At 40.5% G+C, this 17340-nt stretch overlaps 2 protein-coding genes across 2 annotated transcripts in view; one reads left to right on the forward strand and one right to left on the reverse strand.

Moving 5' to 3' along the window:
• Nucleotides 1–897: 897 nt before the first annotated feature.
• Nucleotides 898–12680, reverse strand: exd1 (exonuclease 3'-5' domain containing 1; the record flags this gene model as incomplete). Its single annotated transcript, XM_080414194.1, has 11 exons — nt 898–1782; nt 5512–5679; nt 7989–8132; nt 8434–8514; nt 9010–9114; nt 9966–10046; nt 10214–10290; nt 10417–10493; nt 10580–10607; nt 10935–11003; nt 12548–12680. 11 exons carry the CDS (start codon nt 12678–12680, stop codon nt 898–900), a joined length of 1848 nt encoding a protein of 615 aa, XP_080270320.1.
• A 3321-nt stretch (nt 12681–16001) lies between these two features.
• lrrc74a (leucine rich repeat containing 74A) overlaps nt 16002–17340 on the forward strand; it is a gene marked incomplete at both ends in the record, with an annotated part of 10734 nt that continues 9395 nt past the window's right edge. The window contains 2 exons of the mRNA XM_080414195.1: nt 16002–16005; nt 16132–16179. Coding sequence (XP_080270321.1) covers nt 16002–16005; nt 16132–16179 — 52 coding nt within the window. The remainder of the gene's footprint in view (nt 16006–16131; nt 16180–17340) is intronic.

The following is a 17340-nucleotide window of genomic DNA, read 5'->3' on the forward strand; positions in this document are numbered from 1 at the left end:
TAGGCGCAATATAATTACATTTTCCCTGCCCACCACCACGGAGGTTGTGGGTTCAAATCCAACCATGGTGCATCCGGCTTTGTCGGGCGTCTATGCGAACACAATCGTGGGGAGTAGGACGAAGGCCGTACGCAGTGTTGCCAGATTCTGTGAGAGAAACAAGCAACCAGGTCTAGGAAAACCAGCCCAAAAGAAGCGACTATGGGCCACATGAGCACTTTAACATGTACATCAGCTATTTGAAAATAGCAGATCTACAAGCTCACAACGCGTCGCATCGCAAGCTTGTAGATCGGCTATTTTCAAATACAATCTTGCGGGGAAATTATAATAAGCAGATCTGGCAACCCTGGCCGTACGTCCTCCCGGTGGAGGCTCCTCACTGGCAAGTGAGTCAGTAGGATACAACAGCAGTGGAACAACACAGGAATGTGTGTGGGGAGGAATTAATTGGCATAACGACTAAATTGGGTAGAAAAAGGGGCGCATTTTTTTTTTGGCTTCTCTAAATAACAAAAAAAATAATAATAATCTGCCTCCTGGTAAAAGGCCAATGTGAAAAATGTGGGGCAGAGGTTTTGCTCTGGCATCCAGGGAGTGTGTGTGCACAGTTTCACGTTGATCGGGCCAAAAGTGCCGAAAGATTAGCTGTTCACGGACGGAACGACGGACAGACACACACACACACACACACACACATGGACGGACGGACAGGGTTCAAAACATAGTCTCGGCCACGCCCTCGGCCTGGCAGAGACAATAATTACTTGAAGTAACACAATTGGTGAGACAATACACCTTTAGCCAAAACAGAGCATTTACTGCCATCTAGTGGTCGATGTGGAGTAACAAACAGATCTCTTCTCAAGCCACTTAATATCAGTTTCACACACACTTCTAAGTGCTTCTGAAAGAGTTGAAGGATCGACTGAGTGGACTGAGCTGGGCGAAGAGGTGTTGGGGGGTCGCAATTGTGTCTCCGCCCCCCAGGCCGACATCACTTCCAGGCAGGGCGGCCTTCGGTATCGCTCCTTGGGCAGGGCTAGATTTGGGAGTTGAAGGAACCATCTCCATCGCCGCAGGTGTCTTCATGGCCACCAGGCTCTCCTTGGACACCTCGGGTTGTGGTGTGTGGAAAGGGAAGCCTCTTCCAAAGGAGGGGAAGACGGGGACAGACGACTGTGGGTCTTTCTTCAACGGCCTTCCTCGACCTATTGTGTCCATCATCATCTCCATGAGGCCAGGGGCTTCGTCTGGTGGTGGTACAGAGCTGCTGAGGGGTTTCTTTAGGTCTGACACAGGGGCTGCGGCTGGAATTTGGGCCGCTGGGGAAGGAGCATACGGTTGGGGACAGGGGGGGTCCACTCGCATTGGGGATATGGGTACAATATCAGGGTAAGAGGAATTTACTAACTCCATCTGGGGTACTGCATCTTGGTCTTGGTTCTGGTGCCCATTTGCTGGTGGCGACATCTCGGGCTGAGGTCGGGGGTTGTCTTGGTTCCCGTGCCCATTTGCTGGTGGCGACATCTCGGGCTGAGGTCGGGGGTTGTCTTGGTTACCGTGCCCATTTGCTGGTGGCGACATCTCGGGTTGAGGTCGGGGGTTGTCTTGGTTCCCGTGCCCATTTGCTGGTGGCGACATCTTGGGCTGAGGTCGGGGGTTGTAGCGCTGTAAAAGGCCCTGGTCTGTAATAGGGTACATCTGGATTGCCATCTCATAACGCTCCTCGCGGATGCGTTCCAGGTCCCTCAGTTCCTGGGGCAGATCCAACTCATTGCTCTGTAGGCAGATGTGAGTAAACGTAAGGCGTTCTGTCTTTCCATAAAAAAATACAATTTTGTTATACATCACTCAGTTACTGGTGTAATTCACTCCTGTTCTAATCAGTGTTGAGCATAACCGGGGACGGCCGTGGCTCAGGAGGCACAATGTCCGCTTAGTAATGAGAAGGTTCGCGGTTTCGATCCCTGGCTCCCCCTGAGTTAGTGTCCAAGTGTCCTTGAGCAAGACACTGAACGCCTAACTGCTCCTGATCAGGTTGGTGGTGCTTTGCACGGTTTCCTCTGCAGTCGGCGTGTGAATGGGTGAAAGTAATGCACATTGTAAAGCGCTTTGGATAAAGGTGCTATATAATAAATGCGCCATTTACCATTATATAAATATACCATTTTAACCTCTTTGACCTCTAGCAATGGCCAAAGAAGAAGGGGAAGTGGGCATATACTCTACTATACTCATATTTAAGTATTACATTTATTTAACCAGTAATGTACCACTGAGAGTAAAAATCCCCCTTTCAAAGGAGATCTGGTCACAATAGGCAGCAGTACAAATAAAAAGGTGGTAAGTATTAAATCCTTCTGCAACCCATTACAGGCAGAGTACAATATATAAACACTCAAGTGAATAAATAACGCTCTCACACACAAAGATATAAAACAGACAATGGAAAAAAGTCCTGTTTCTGTGAATCAGGCATCAAGCACATTATGACCATGGCCTTGTGGACCAGCAACATGAATACTAGTTTATAAGTAACACATTTTGTTCTTAACCCATTAAAACCGGGAAAGTATCTGTGTCATTCTATATTTTAGTGTTGGCTACAAAGCTCACTTCACTTTGTGCCAGTCAAGTGCCAGTCATTCCACAGCCAAGCCAGCACAGAACCGAAAAATCTTTCCTTTTGTTCAGTCTGTGTGGGTTAATATAAGACCTAAACACAATCGTTATTTGCATAACTTCATATTCACACGGTTCCAAACTTACCAGGGGGTCCCCAGCTAAATGAGTTAATATAGCGTTCACAATCATTTTAACCACTTTAACCATATTTTACACTTTGGCTATTCAAAAATAGCAGATAAACAAGCTTGTGCCAAGCTTGTAGATCTGCTATTTTTTTTTAAATCCCTGGCACAAAATATATTTGAGATGGGGGGTTCTGCGGCCAAATATATATCATTTTGGGGACCCCCTTGACATGAAAAAGTTTGAGTGTTAATTTTGACAGCAAATTCTGATTTAGTCTTAAGGCAACTCCGCACCAAACAGACTCGTCCAGACTATTGCAGACTACTCCAGACTGCAACAGACTGGTATTCGGTTGGCAAAAGTTGGCATTTAAGTCTGTCAGCCGACTGGCCATTCATGTGCTAATTTGACTTTTAGCCTGCCAGCGTTGCCAGGTCTGCTTATTATAAGCGACTTTGGGCTTGTTTCCCTGCAAAGCCACTTATGTTCCCAGCGTTTTTTCTTCACTGACGTGCAGTGGTGTATTCTTTATTCTTCTTTATTCTTTATTAATTATTAGGATCCCCATTAGCTTCCACAAAGTGGTCGCTAGTCTAAGTAGTGTAAGTAACTAGTACATTTACTCAAGTACTGTACTTAAGTACAATTTTGAGGTACTTTTACTTTACTGGAGTATTTCCAATTGTCTATACTTGTACTCCACAACAATTATTTGAAATGTTTAGTTACTAGTTACTTTGCAGATATAAATCATTATGAAACATACATTAACCTCTTTTGCCCTATTTTATACCTATAAGCTATTTGAAAATAGCAGATCTACAAGCTCACAACGTGTTGCGATGCACGCGTTCTGAGCTTGTAGATCTGCTATTTTCAAACATTTTGGTACTTTTACTTTTGGTACTTTAAGTACATTTTTATACCAATACTTTAGTACTTTTACTCAAGTAAATGTTGAATTCTGGACTTTTACTTGTAACAGACTCAGAGTACATCTATTGCATTCAAGCCTGGAATTTCGTCATTTTAGGGGCAAGGCCACTTGGCCTTTGGTGTTGTAATTTTTTGGAGGGCACAAAGGCCCTGCCCGGTCTTCCTGCCAGGGCAGGAAGGCCATCCAAAAAAATAATAATGATTTTTAAGTCCAAAAATGATTTTTAAGTCCACGGAAATAATGCATTTAACTTGAAGGTTAAGGATCATTGTATTTTAATATATTATAAGAATAGTATAACTATCTGTGAAATATAACCCATTTATTTCACAAAATAATTTGTTGGCAAATGACCAATATTTAGTTATATAGGTCTCAATATGTCACATTCAGCCCTGGACTTCACTGACTGAAGTAGGGGTCACATTACTCACATTAGATTCACATAATGTATTTTACCCACAATTAATTTTCATTCAAATGAAATGTTAATGAACTTGCACTAATAATGACTTTAGTTGATTTTTCACTCTTTAAAATATAGTATTTCTTAATTATTAATAATTACAGCTTCTTTTTTTTTCACGATTTTTTATTGTTTTTAAATAATAATAAAAAAGGAACATACAAGATTTCCACCCGACAGCCATAATATATAGCCAATATATGGTTCTGTATCAGTATATGAGTCCGTTTTTGCAGATTTCATTCTAATTGGCTACTATGCCTGCATATGAATTTCATGAGCCTGGGTAGGTCACCCTGGCTTGGCGGAGATATGCCCTGTAGCGCACACTCCGCCAGTGATGTAAAGTAACTAAGTACATTTACTCAAGTACTGTACTTAAGTACACTTTTGAGGATTTTTTACTTTACTGGAGTATTTCTAATTTTCAGTACTTTTACTTCTACTCCATACATCTCTGAGGAAAATATTCTACTTTTACACCACTACAATTATTTGAAAACTTTAGTTATTAGTTACTTTGCAGATATAAATTATTACATTATAAAACATACAGTAACCACTTTAGCTCTATTTTATACCTAGGCTATTTGAAAATAGCCGATCTACAAGCTCACAACACGTCGCGAAGCGACGCGTTGTGAGCTTGTAGATCTGCTATTTTCAAACATTTGAGTACTTTTACTTTTGGTACTTTAAGTACATTTTGATACCAATACTTTTGTACTTTTACTCAAGTACTTCTACATTGCAGTATTGATACTTTTACTTAAGTAAAACATTTGAGTACTTTTTCCACCACTGCGCTCCACACAGCAGCAGCAGGTGAAAGCAATTCACTTAAACGAGGGTTGTGTTGCGCACCAAAACTGCGCGAAAGTAGGTCAAATCAATCAATCTCTCTCTCTCTCTGGGAGCAACAACGAGAAACAGTGAATGTAGGTTTTCATAGACATGGTCGCTTGTTTCTCTCACATAATCTGGCAACACCGACAGCCCTTTGTTGTCACTGCCACTGCTCTGCCAGTCGGCTAAAAAGCTGAACATGTTCGGTCGGCTCTGGGTCGGCCGAAAAGGTCCCGACGGACCCCTAACCGACTGGCCGACGGACCCCTAACCGACTGGCCGACGCTTCCCGAAGCCAAATCGGCCCAAAGTCGGGCCGATTTGGATTGGTCTGGAGCCAGCTTTAGTCTTTTGAATAACACACCATTTAGTTTTAGTCTTCTGAAATTGTTTAGTCTAAGTCAACTAAACATCAAAACTTTAGTCTTAGTCGACAAAATTACCACTGATCTACAGAACTACTGACACAAAAAGAAACACATGCACGTTGGCGTGTATGACTGACCGGGTATCCGCGGTCACTGGTGAGGTAGGCGTCCACCAGAGCCATGTAGTCCTTCATCAGAGCGTCCAGCAGCACCAGTCTGAGGGGCTGCAGGTGTATCACTGACAGAGCCATCACCTTGAGGAGGGGCACGGGGCAGGGACGCTTGTACCACATCTCCCCGTCTTCCTGTCAAAACCACCAGGCATATGCAATGCATGCATGAGCAATCCGCATGGAATATATAACAAAAATAAAAATCTCATGACTGAAACCTTTTGTCGGGCGCCAAGGCGTCCTAGTTTGTGATTAGTGAAACAGCATAGAAGGATTTCCCCGACGACTGGGCCTGTCACAATTATTACATCATTGTCTAATCTCAATTCGCAATAATTTTTTGCATAATCGTTTCCATGTTGAAAAATTTTCATACATTTTCAAATATTGTCATATCTGCCCTGTGTAATTTTTTATTACGAAGCCTAAAAGGCAAACAGACATAATTTTTTATTCATATGTTCCAATGTTCAATGCCAAACACACGTTAATCGCAATTATTTGAGTGACAATTCATCTCAACTTAAATTTGTAATCGTGACAGCCCTACCGACGACTCAAGTGCTCCGTTTCCTAAACAATTGGCACAATATGTAAAATGATGATGTTTGGGTATTGTCGTTCCAAAACTATGTTATTGCTGTTGAAGAAATCACAGATTTAAGGGCTTTAACCTTTAGTTTTATGACATTTCTGAGATCATTCATGTTTTATGGAAGATGCTTCTGAACATGTATTCTATTGCTAGTAGTTTGACCACTTCAAATACTCTTCGATCTTAAAATAACTAATAGCCGAAAGAAAATAAATATTTTCGGTGCGCGACGTGCTTCTGCAGAAGACATGCTGGCATCTATGGAATCCAAATTACTGAAATCAGCCGTGGCGACTGAGAAATTTAATCCACGAAGCCGTACGCACTTACAACCATATATATATATATATATATATATATATATATATATATATATATATATATATATATATATATATATATATATATATATATATATATATATATATATATATATATATATATATATATATATAATACACTTTCTCCTATTCATCCTTAAAGGAGGAGTTCACCCAAAAAATTACTTATTTTCTATCAATTGCACACCCTATGAAGCCTTGAATCCATGGATTCTTTTTTGTTTTTGTCGCATTCCTAAGCTAATAATTTGATTCCCGTCTCCTACCGGCTAATGTATCCGGTAGGAGACACAAAGTAGATTATTTGTGTCTCCTACCGGAAATACACACGGTCATCAAATTATTGTCTTAGGAATGCCACAAAAACTAAAATAAATCCATGAAATCAAGGCTTCATGGGGTGTGTAATTGATAGAAAATAAGTCATTTTTTGGGTGAACTCCTCCTTTAATTTAACCAGGCAGATCTCTTTTACAAGGGATACCTGCCTAGGACAACAGCAATACAATTATAAATACAGTTCATCATACAGTATTATGGCATAGTAAAAAAGCTTCCTTTTATTTATATACTTTATATAATAATGATAATAATAATATGTTCTCATCTCTAAATTTATATCACTATCTTTATATTTATATCTACTACTGTGGAGAACGATATTCCATGTACGCGGAGTGTGCAAGAAGAACCCTGTCCTTGATCATGCATAAAAAACACATAAAGTAGGCTACATGATGTGTTTGATTAATAGTACAGCATATATTGAAAGGGGACCCGAGTCTACAGAAAAGAGTTCTTCCTCAAAGATGATTTCAATTCACCAAATGAAAGCATTTTCTAGTTCAGTAGGTGCTCCATCTAGTGGACCTGGTTTGATAGCAACTAAAGGCAAAGTGAAATGAAGCTACAAAGATAGGAACTGGGGAAGCTTCCCTTTGTTGGCCATATACTGTATATACATATATCATTTACAGTACATACGTTATGTAACTTTCTATGTCCTTCTAGGGCTCAGCAAATAAATATAAATTCAACTACTGATATTTCTAAATGGCAGAGGCTGCAATTAATTGTGAATTAATTAATTCTAAACAAGGTATTCTAGTGCTTTGGGTAATGGGTATATATAAGTACAATATTGGGGAAATCTTTCTTAGATAAGTGCTTCTCAAAGTGGGGTCAGGGGTCCTTGAGGGGGTTCCAGGGGGTCCCCAGCTAAATGTGTTAATATACAGCATCACAATCATTTTAACTCCTTTATCCGTTGGCTATTCAAAAATAGCAGATATACAACCGCGAGCTTGTATATCTGCAATTTCTTAACATTTTTTAAAAATCTCGAAAGCGTTTGAAAAAGTATGTTTTTTTTTAACACACATCTTCTCTTCTGGGGGTCCCTGGCACAAAACATTTTCAGATGGGGGTTCGCGGCCAAATATATATCAATTTGGGGGTCCCTGAAATGAAAAGGTTCGAGAACTACTAGCCTAGGGGGTGTGTACCTTGGTGAGCTGGGACTTCATGAGCAGGGAGGAGAGTCTTGAGGATGCCATCTCCAGGTGAAAACCCACAACCTGCTCTAGAGTACTGACTCTATCTGGGAGGATTCCCCCGGTCTCCTTGTAGAACCACAACACATCGGCCACCTAAACAGACATTTAAAAGGAAATTAAAGTTTGATTCAAAGCTAAAGAGCAACAGAATGCTGCAAATGATTGCCAAAGAAACAACTGCAGGAAACGGAGAAAATAGGCGATCTACAAGCTCAGGCCGTGCACCGTTTAGGCAACACAGTTGTACGACAAAGTATAACAAATAAATAAAATTAAATGCTAAAACAATAGATGTACAAGCTCACATAAGTGTCACATCGCAGTGTGTTGTGAGGATCAGCAATTTCTTTTTAATATCCTTGTGGGGTTAAGAATGTGGAAAAGTGTGAAATACCTGTGTGTCAAACACATTGGTTAGCTTTACTCCAAACGGAGCCGTCAGACAAGCAGCGAGGCCTTTGCAGTCGTGAGCCACCTATAGTGAAGGAACAATAACAAACATATTAACACGTTAAAACCGGGAAAGCATCTGTGTTCATTTTAGATTTGAGTTATACACAGTATAGTTCAGTACAGTTCAGAAAACTCTTAGGATTTAGAACAGTGGTTCTCAAAAAATAGCAGATATACAAGCTCACAGTGCGTCACTTCGTGCCACGCTGCAAGCTTGTAAATGTACTGTACATCTGCTATTTTTGAACATCTTGTATTTTTATATTTAGAAAAATCTTGAAAGTGTTTGAAACATTTTGAATGATTTTGTGGAAAAAAGCACAAATCTTCTCTTCTGGGGGGTCCCTGGCACATAACATTTTCAAATGGGGGTCTATGGCCAAATCATTCTGGGGGTCCTTGGCAAGAAAAGTTTTTGAGAACTACTGATTTAGAAGGCATATTTTGTAGAATTGGCCTCAGGTCTTGATGGGTTAATCACATAATTATCAGATTCTCAAATGGTTTCTTTGCTCACCTTCAGAATGCGTTTACTTTCCAGGATCATGGACAGGCCATTTTTGAAGGCACGGCCTCCAAGCTGGAGGATGTCGAAGAGATAGACCGTGTTCTTTGTTGCGATCTTCAGAACAATTTGAGAGACAATAGTCAGAACACATATAATTTTTTTTTCAGCATCCATGATTTATGAAACGTCATCAACCTGCCTCAGCTTCTCTCCCAACTGACCCCATTCGCACTCTGGCCATTTGGTCTTACTGCTTAATACTGTACCTGAGGCCTTGAGCATAAGTTTGTACAGTCTACTGTTCAGTGTTCTCATGGCATGTACAAAATGTGTATGCATGTGCTCCTATAATCCCAACAATCCAATGTACATGGATTTTATATATTTTGAAGCACCCAAATACTCCACAAGAAAAATTTGTTTTCACAGATTCAGGCAGGAAGGAATTATGCTTGGTTTCATAATATAGTGCTAAAAAAGACATGTTTGCTCTGTAAGGTATAATGGAATAAAGGATCATTCCTACCTTATGAGCTCTTTCTCCTGTGGACTATTAACAATTGAGATTTGAGCTATCCCTTATTATGGAGATAGAATAGTCTATTCAGAATGATAATTATAATAAATAAATGAGGAGAAAGCAGGCCATCGACAGGAATTCAATAAGGTCATTTTATCCACTGTGCAAACTTTCTCATCATTGCAGCTGAAAGACATTGTTTGAATATTTTCGTAGTGCAGAGGAATAGACTAATAGTAGTGGTCTGCATGAATGTTCGCCATAAGCCCCTGTCCTACTTTTGTCTTACTTCATACTCTGAGAATGAAGTATGGGCAAAATAGCCGCCATGTGAACACGGCAGATTCCAACGACCAGAGCGGACCGAACTGCCTGACTCACGGCTGCACTCCTCCTCATCACCTGTGAACACCCCTTCTCACATGAAACACACGCTCATCCTCACCTGCAACCAGCAGAGTCTCTGCATCGCCTCCACTCCATCAGCTCCTACACCAATCACCTGCTGTTTCTTGATTTGCATCAGCTGATGGACCAGATGACAACAAACGGGTCAAAAGAGAGACACACCTCAACACCCACTCTGCTACTGTATCACATAACAATATTTCCACTTCTGAATGTGAATGGCCGTGTGAATATGTAGGCCTTTCAAAAGTATGACATAAGCCTAAAATAAGAAGTTCAACCTACAGCTGGCCCAAACTTCTCATGAAACTCATCAATGACTACAAAGTTGATATAGTCTTCTTCATCATCGTCATCATTATCTACAAAACAGGATGAGCAAGGTCAAAAATAATTAATGGTTTATATGGAATTATTCATGATCAGAAGAAACACTTTCACTGTAAATATGAAAGTGCAAAGCAAATACTGAAAAGAAAAAACATCACCCATTGTGATATTCTTCCTGTAGGGCTGGAATTCGTCCACTATGAGATGGCCTTCGAGTATCTGGTCTGGGAGTTTTCTGTGTAGATTAGAGACAAGATTTAACAAGCAGCAAGAAGCAACACTAGAGGAAATGCATTACTGGAGCCATCTTTCATTGCTTACCCGCTGTGTGTTCCATCAGGCATTTCCACTGAAAATTAAGTTCAACAATAAAGGTTATCAGATAAGGCAAAGAAATGCTGCATCCCACATGAAGTTTAACTGTCGTATTAGGCCAGCTACTCGACTGTGGTTAGTCTTCTCTGATGAGAGACGAGAGACTTGGCTTGTTACTATAGTGTTGACACTGCACTTCCCTTGGGGCATCAGCAATACACACGCCAAATGTAAAGGCAATTTGTTGGATGGTTCTCGATATATGCGAAGGACAGACATGCACACTCACAGAGATTTGTGGAATTTATAGAGAGGTAAACAGCGACATTCTGAGGCCGGTCAGCCTATATATGCTACTCACCATTCAGGATCTCATGCCCAAAGAACATCTTCACCCCAGGTATCTTTCTTCCACTCTTGACATCAAGAACTGTAACAATGAAATCCCATCATTCAGTCAGTCAGTTTTTGCAATGCTACAATAAAGTGAATGTCTTATTGAACACGACTTAGAAAAGCAAGTAAAGTGGCAATGTTCTTCTTTCAAGTCTCCCCAAAAAGCTATAATTCAGAATGCAGCTGCTAGAGTTCTAACAATGCCTAAAGAAAGCAGAAGACATTCAACAATTCTCAGATCTCTATTAGTGGTGCTACTCAATCTCAATATACTGTAGATGCATGCCAGGATTGGGACACAAAAAGCAAGGGCATCAACTTTCAAGAGTTTATCAAGATTGACATAACAGAAGAAAAACCATGTTCAAGTAAATTAACTTTATGATGTTGTTTCACATTAACACAAATCATGTGTGTTGCATATGAGTGGTGAAATTCTACAGTTAAAACCTCTCAGACAATTGGCACCAGAGAATGAGATCACTCACTTTTTATGGTCTCTGCAGCCAACTGTCTGTTTTCCTTTGGCTTCCACTAATTCATCTTTTGGATAGGCTGCCCAAATATGTTTTAACTAGACTTCACCAACTGTTAGCATTAACATACTGTTGTATATTGTATAACTGTAATGAAGGAAATATGACTTCACCATGTGGTGAGACATATGTTTCTTGAGACAGCCATTTAAAAAAACATGTGAAATGTTAAGATGAAGCTGCTGTGTTTTTCATTCAAGCTCACTAGGAGGAGTTTGACAACACATTGACATATTGAAGCTAAACTAGTTAACTTAAACGATGATCATACTAAGCTAAGAGGTAGACCTACTTAACGATTACCAATTGATTAATTGATTGATTGAATACTTTATTAACAGTTTGCAAATAGTACAGTGGTACAATTTCACAATGATTGCTAAAATTTATAACACAAAAAGCCCACTCTAGTTTCCAATGTGGTCCTGCATGTGTATTCAATTCAACGAGATTAACTGCATGCATGACGAAATATCCAAAGCAACGCTCTGACTAGCAATGGATCACACGACGGTGGTCTGTCACGACCGTCATGGATGAACTTCAACCGGGTGTTTGCACTTTCTCCATTTACGGTCCGTACATCTGCATAGATGTTCAAATCTCAAATATAAAGTGCTGACCCCATGGCCACGGATGTTACAATTTTGTTCGGGCTGGTATAAGTACCTGTATCTTCCATATTGTTAAATAAAAAGCATTTGAATCCGATCGGTGGCCATTTTCTCATAGAGTTATAATGTATCAGAGTGCAATACACCTACCAACCGATAGGGTCGCGTAGATGAAAGCATATGGCGAAAAAAAAAACTGGCCAAAAAATGTGCCACCGGTGGGATAAAAATGCTTTTTATTGAACAATACGGAATATACGGGTAGTTCTGAGGGCCCGAACATAATCATAACATCTGTGGCCATAGGTTCAGCACTTTATATTTGAAAACTGGACGTTTATGTAGATGTACGAGCCAAAAAGGGAGAAAGTGCAAACACCAGGTTGAAGTTCATCCATGACTGTCACGTTTCAGGGCTACTCTCTGACCTTCCTCTAAGATGATGGTCTTGTTGAGGTTGATCCTCTGCACGGTGCCGATGTACGCAGCCGTCCTGAGGGTCAGTTTAATGCGCTTTCTTTTCAAGATGTCCACGAAGTTGAAGTCAAGTGAGGACATCATGTTTGTTGTGTGTCGTCTTCTGCCAAATAAATGCTTTATTAAATCTTCTAACTTCAACACACTGTTGTCCTCGTGTTGAACCTACGGTAACCTGCAGGTACAACATGCAGCTCTTTCTGCTGGGAGTGGTCAAAGTTGGAGCGTTGCCAGATATTCGGAGAAATAAGCAACCATGTCTATGAAAACAAGCCCAAAAGAAATGGGACATACACAATGAGTACTTTTACTTTTGGTACTTTAAGTAATATAGTATGAATATTATTACAAAACATACATTAACCACTTCAACCCTTTATATACTTTGGCTATTTGAAAATAGCTGATCTACAAGCTCACATCGTGATCTTGTATCAGCTATTTTCAAAGCAAATCTTGATTAAAAAACAACAACACACATTTTTATGAACTACACAAATCTTGTAGGGGGGTCGCTGCTAGAAAATATTCAGATGGGGGTCCACGGCCAAATACATATTAATTTGGGGGGGTCCTCCTTGACATGAAAATGTTTGAGAACCATGCTTAAACAGCATTAGGAAACAAGCCCCAAATAACAAGCCCAAATAAGCAACTACACTTTAGAAAAAAGCCCCAAAAAACGCAATCGCAACGCAATATTTACTAGACACTTTACCGAAAAACAAGCCCAAAGTCGCTTATAATAAGCGGACATGGCAACACTGGTCAAAAGGCCCCTCGAAAATCGCAGATCGATACTAGCTCTCATCGCTTCACATTGCTTAATGTTGTGAGCTTGTAGATCTGCTATTTTTGGAGCGCTCCCAGGCCCATCATGCCTTCTGGTGGTGCGCGATGTTATTGTTTATGGGAAAACGTTGTACTTAGGGTCCTCCCTCCGAATTTCATAACAGAGTAGATGTAATTTCCTGTGTTCTGGTGAATTTGGGGAGTTTGATACCGAATCAAGGAGAAATCAAGGAGAAAAGACAATCCAGGAGTCCAGAAGGAGATGTGGTCGAAATCAAGGAGACTCCTGCAGGATCCAGGAGAGTCAAGTACCCCTGACTGCAACCCCTGGGGCTGGGCCCTGACTGCCAGGGGCTTCTCAGGAGAGTTGGCAGCCCTGCATATTTAATTGGCATAACATAAACTGTACTGCCTTCACAGGTGTTACCAATGATACTCATAATAATTAAGGTCACACAAGGTAAGAATCAGACCCAACACCACCACGTATGGGCAGGGCAGATTCTCTAAAGTTACTGTGCAGTGTGATGAGATCATTGAGAACATTTACCATGCATTTTACTATCAGTCTTTATTTTATTTTTGGTGAGGAATAGTGAATAGATCAAATAATATCGAGTTGAGCTTTTGCCTTCTTTTTTTTTTGTCAGACTAAACACATCACATCAAACATGTATGTGTAAGATTGAGATGCATGTGTGAGACCCAGACAGGCTATATAGCCTAGACAATAATAAATACTATTGAATAATAATAAAACAAAAATAAAACGTTGAGCAAGGTAAGAGAAGTCAAATAAAAAGCCAGTTTTTACAATAATTATTTGAATACCCTCTATGCACTGGATACATATGGACCTTATTTGAGTTATCTTGTCAGTCAGTGCAGTATGAGTGTCAATGGGATTTCATGAGACCATTTACCATATGAGATTATGAGCATATTTCAGTATTACTGGATAAAATAAAAGAAAATGTATTCAATATGGAGGTGCAATGCATTGTTTGGCCACAAGGTGGCAATCTTGAGCTTTCTTAAAAAGCAGAAACATGATGCAGTCATCTATTGTCACCTTAGTGTTTATAGCTGGTTAAATGTAATCATAAAAACCATACTTGATGTAATCCTAACAAACTACGAAGACGCGCGCGTGCGTGTTTGTCTATTAGGCCCTATGTAGAAAATCTAAATGTCTAATTATGTCAAAGGGAGAAACAGGTGACAAGAAGTTGTTGACACAGCATGATCTGATCTTCCAGTATTGCTCATTTCTAGTACTTGTTGGGTTGCAGTGATGAGGATGTCTGTACAGTACAGTAGTTCTCAAACTTTTACGTTCCAAGGACCCCAAATTGATATATATATATTTGCCTGCGGACCCCCATCTGAAAATGTTTTTACACTTTCAAGATCTTTCAAAAATAGCAGATGTACAAGCTCGAAGTGACGTGCTGTGAGCTTGTATATCTGCCATTTTTGAATAGCCAATGTATGAAATTTGGATAACGGGGTTAAAATGATTGTGATGCCGTATTAACCCCGAAAGTGCTGTATTATTTGAGAACCACTGGTCTAGTAGTCCAGTCTGCTTTTTGTGGCAACGTAAACGATCTCAATGCCTCAAAAGCCAAAAGGAAATTGCATGTAGCCTTAAAGAATAAATGCACATCATTTTCTCACTGTACTTCTCTCTAATACTCTCTAGTGGCAAGCTAGTAGACTTATCTAGGTCCTGTTGTGAATTGTGGACAGGTGTTATTTTATGGTGGTTTTGAATGAAGAAGATAGGGAGTCGTACCGTTTGGTGTCTGGTGGTAGGGTGAGGGTGTTCCACATTTTGGTGGCGGAATAGTAGAATGCATTCATCCCCATGTTTGTGCCGAACTTGGGGGGTACAAGATCAGTGGAGTTGTGCCCGTGGGCGTCTCTCACTCTAGTGAAGTAGTTTGACAGATACATGGGCACTGAGTATCTTGAAGACAAGGCAAGGAGGAGACACATCACTTTTGAGGGGAGTTGACGGTTGTTGTTTGTGTCTCAGCCAGGGACCAAATGTCAGAAAGCCCCGTACGATCAAACAAACAGTGGGACATATGACAAATGAGGGAAGGGTGGAGGTATTCCCTGAAAAAGACAACATTATACAAGGCCAGAGAAAGATGGTACTGTGTACTGTACAGCAACAGTTCTCAAAGTGGCATCCTTGAGGGGGTTCCAGGGGGTCCCCACTCCCCAGCTAAATTATTGATAGGTAGGAACTAAATGGACCCTTAACTCTGAGAGTTACAGATCTGTAGTTACAGACTTCAGAGTTATGGGGGTCCGTGGTGGCCTAATGCATAGCAAACCGGGGGTCCTTGAAATTAAAAACGTTTGAGAACCACATGCTGTATACAGTATGTTGCCATTCAAAACAGCCTTGCTTGGTTTACAAAACACACTTATTTTAACCATGGTGACTGATGAATTAATTATGTATGACCCTACTTAGGACATGCAACCACAAAGGTAGAATTACCTGCCGGACAGCACAGGGGTATTTTATTTCACGGTTCCTGACTTACAGATAGTTTTAACAGGTTACATGGGAAGACTGAAGAAATAACCAGAGCCATGGGTACATTTTTACAACAGGAGGTAGACCTATATTTTAAAGATTATCTTTTGAGTAAATCAGAAGCAACGTCTATGCTGTCTCTTGAGTCACTCTCCTTAAGAAATGACGATTGTCCATCTCCGACAGAAATCCCAGACTTGGAAGATGAAGACACAGACTTGGAAGCTGATGGTGGTGAGTAAAGTATACGCTACAGTTAAACTCAGTTTGCAAACTCAGTTTTCCTGGTGGTGTTATTAATTTAATTAATCTACTTAACCACTGTATCTACCACTATATCTTCACAGCTAAGGGGAACAGGTAGTGTCATCTGATAAATACCCTAGAGTCTTGCTGAAGGAAAAGCTTACTTTTAATACACATAATAACCTATAGATCAAATTGGGTTTTTATTTTAGAAACAAGACGTTTTAATTTGGCTGCTATCCCAGTGATTGACTATGGTGATGTTGTTATTTGCCTCTGCTACCACTCTGCAGGCTATAGACACAGTCTACAATGGAGCCTTACGTTTTATTTGATTATGTTTTATTCCCAAATCCACTACACATCACTGTCATCTGTATGACTGGGTAGATCTGACTACATTATCCCATCATGGCTTCACCGGCACATTTTTATTTAGAAAGCCATCAATGGGCAACTCGCTGGCTAGCATCCCTATTCTGGGGCTAACGTTCTGCAAAAATAGCAGATCTACAAATGGTAAATGGTGCATTTATATAGCACCTTTATCCGAAGTGCTTTACAATGTGCTTTACATTCACCCATTCATACACACATTCACTCAACAATGGCAGCGGAAACCATGCAAGGCACCAACCTGCTCATCGGGAGCAGTTAGTCTTGCTCAAGGACACTGCGACAGTAACCCAAGGGTGATTGTACCGGCAACCTTCCACATCCCAAGCGGCTGCTGTACCTCCTGAGCCAATGCCGCCCCATGTACAAGCTCACAATGAAACACTCAAACTGTGAGCTTGTAGATCAGCTATTGTAGGCAAAGATATTTAGTGCAGAGCAAAAACAGGAGGGAGCCTAGTATAGAGCCGTGGCGTTGGGTATCCGGTCAACTAAGTATAGGGTTTAAGTGGTTAAATTGCCTTTTTAATTACCAAATATATATAACCTCCATCCACAGAATTCGGAAGGACCACATTGGAAACAAGTGTTTCATTACGCTCTTATGTGTTTAACCTGGGTTTAAGTTATGTTGTGATTACTTGTATTTCTTTCAAATCAAATCAAGGATGGATTTAGGTTTTTGCCAGACCCAAGGGGTCGGGCTTACATGAGGCTTTGTACCTGTTTCGTCCATACATGGGCAGGGGCCAT

The sequence above is a fragment of the Gymnoscopelus braueri genome, assembly GCF_963280865.1.
Source record: "Gymnoscopelus braueri genome assembly, chromosome: 19".
Lineage (NCBI taxonomy): Eukaryota > Metazoa > Chordata > Actinopteri > Myctophiformes > Myctophidae > Gymnoscopelus > Gymnoscopelus braueri.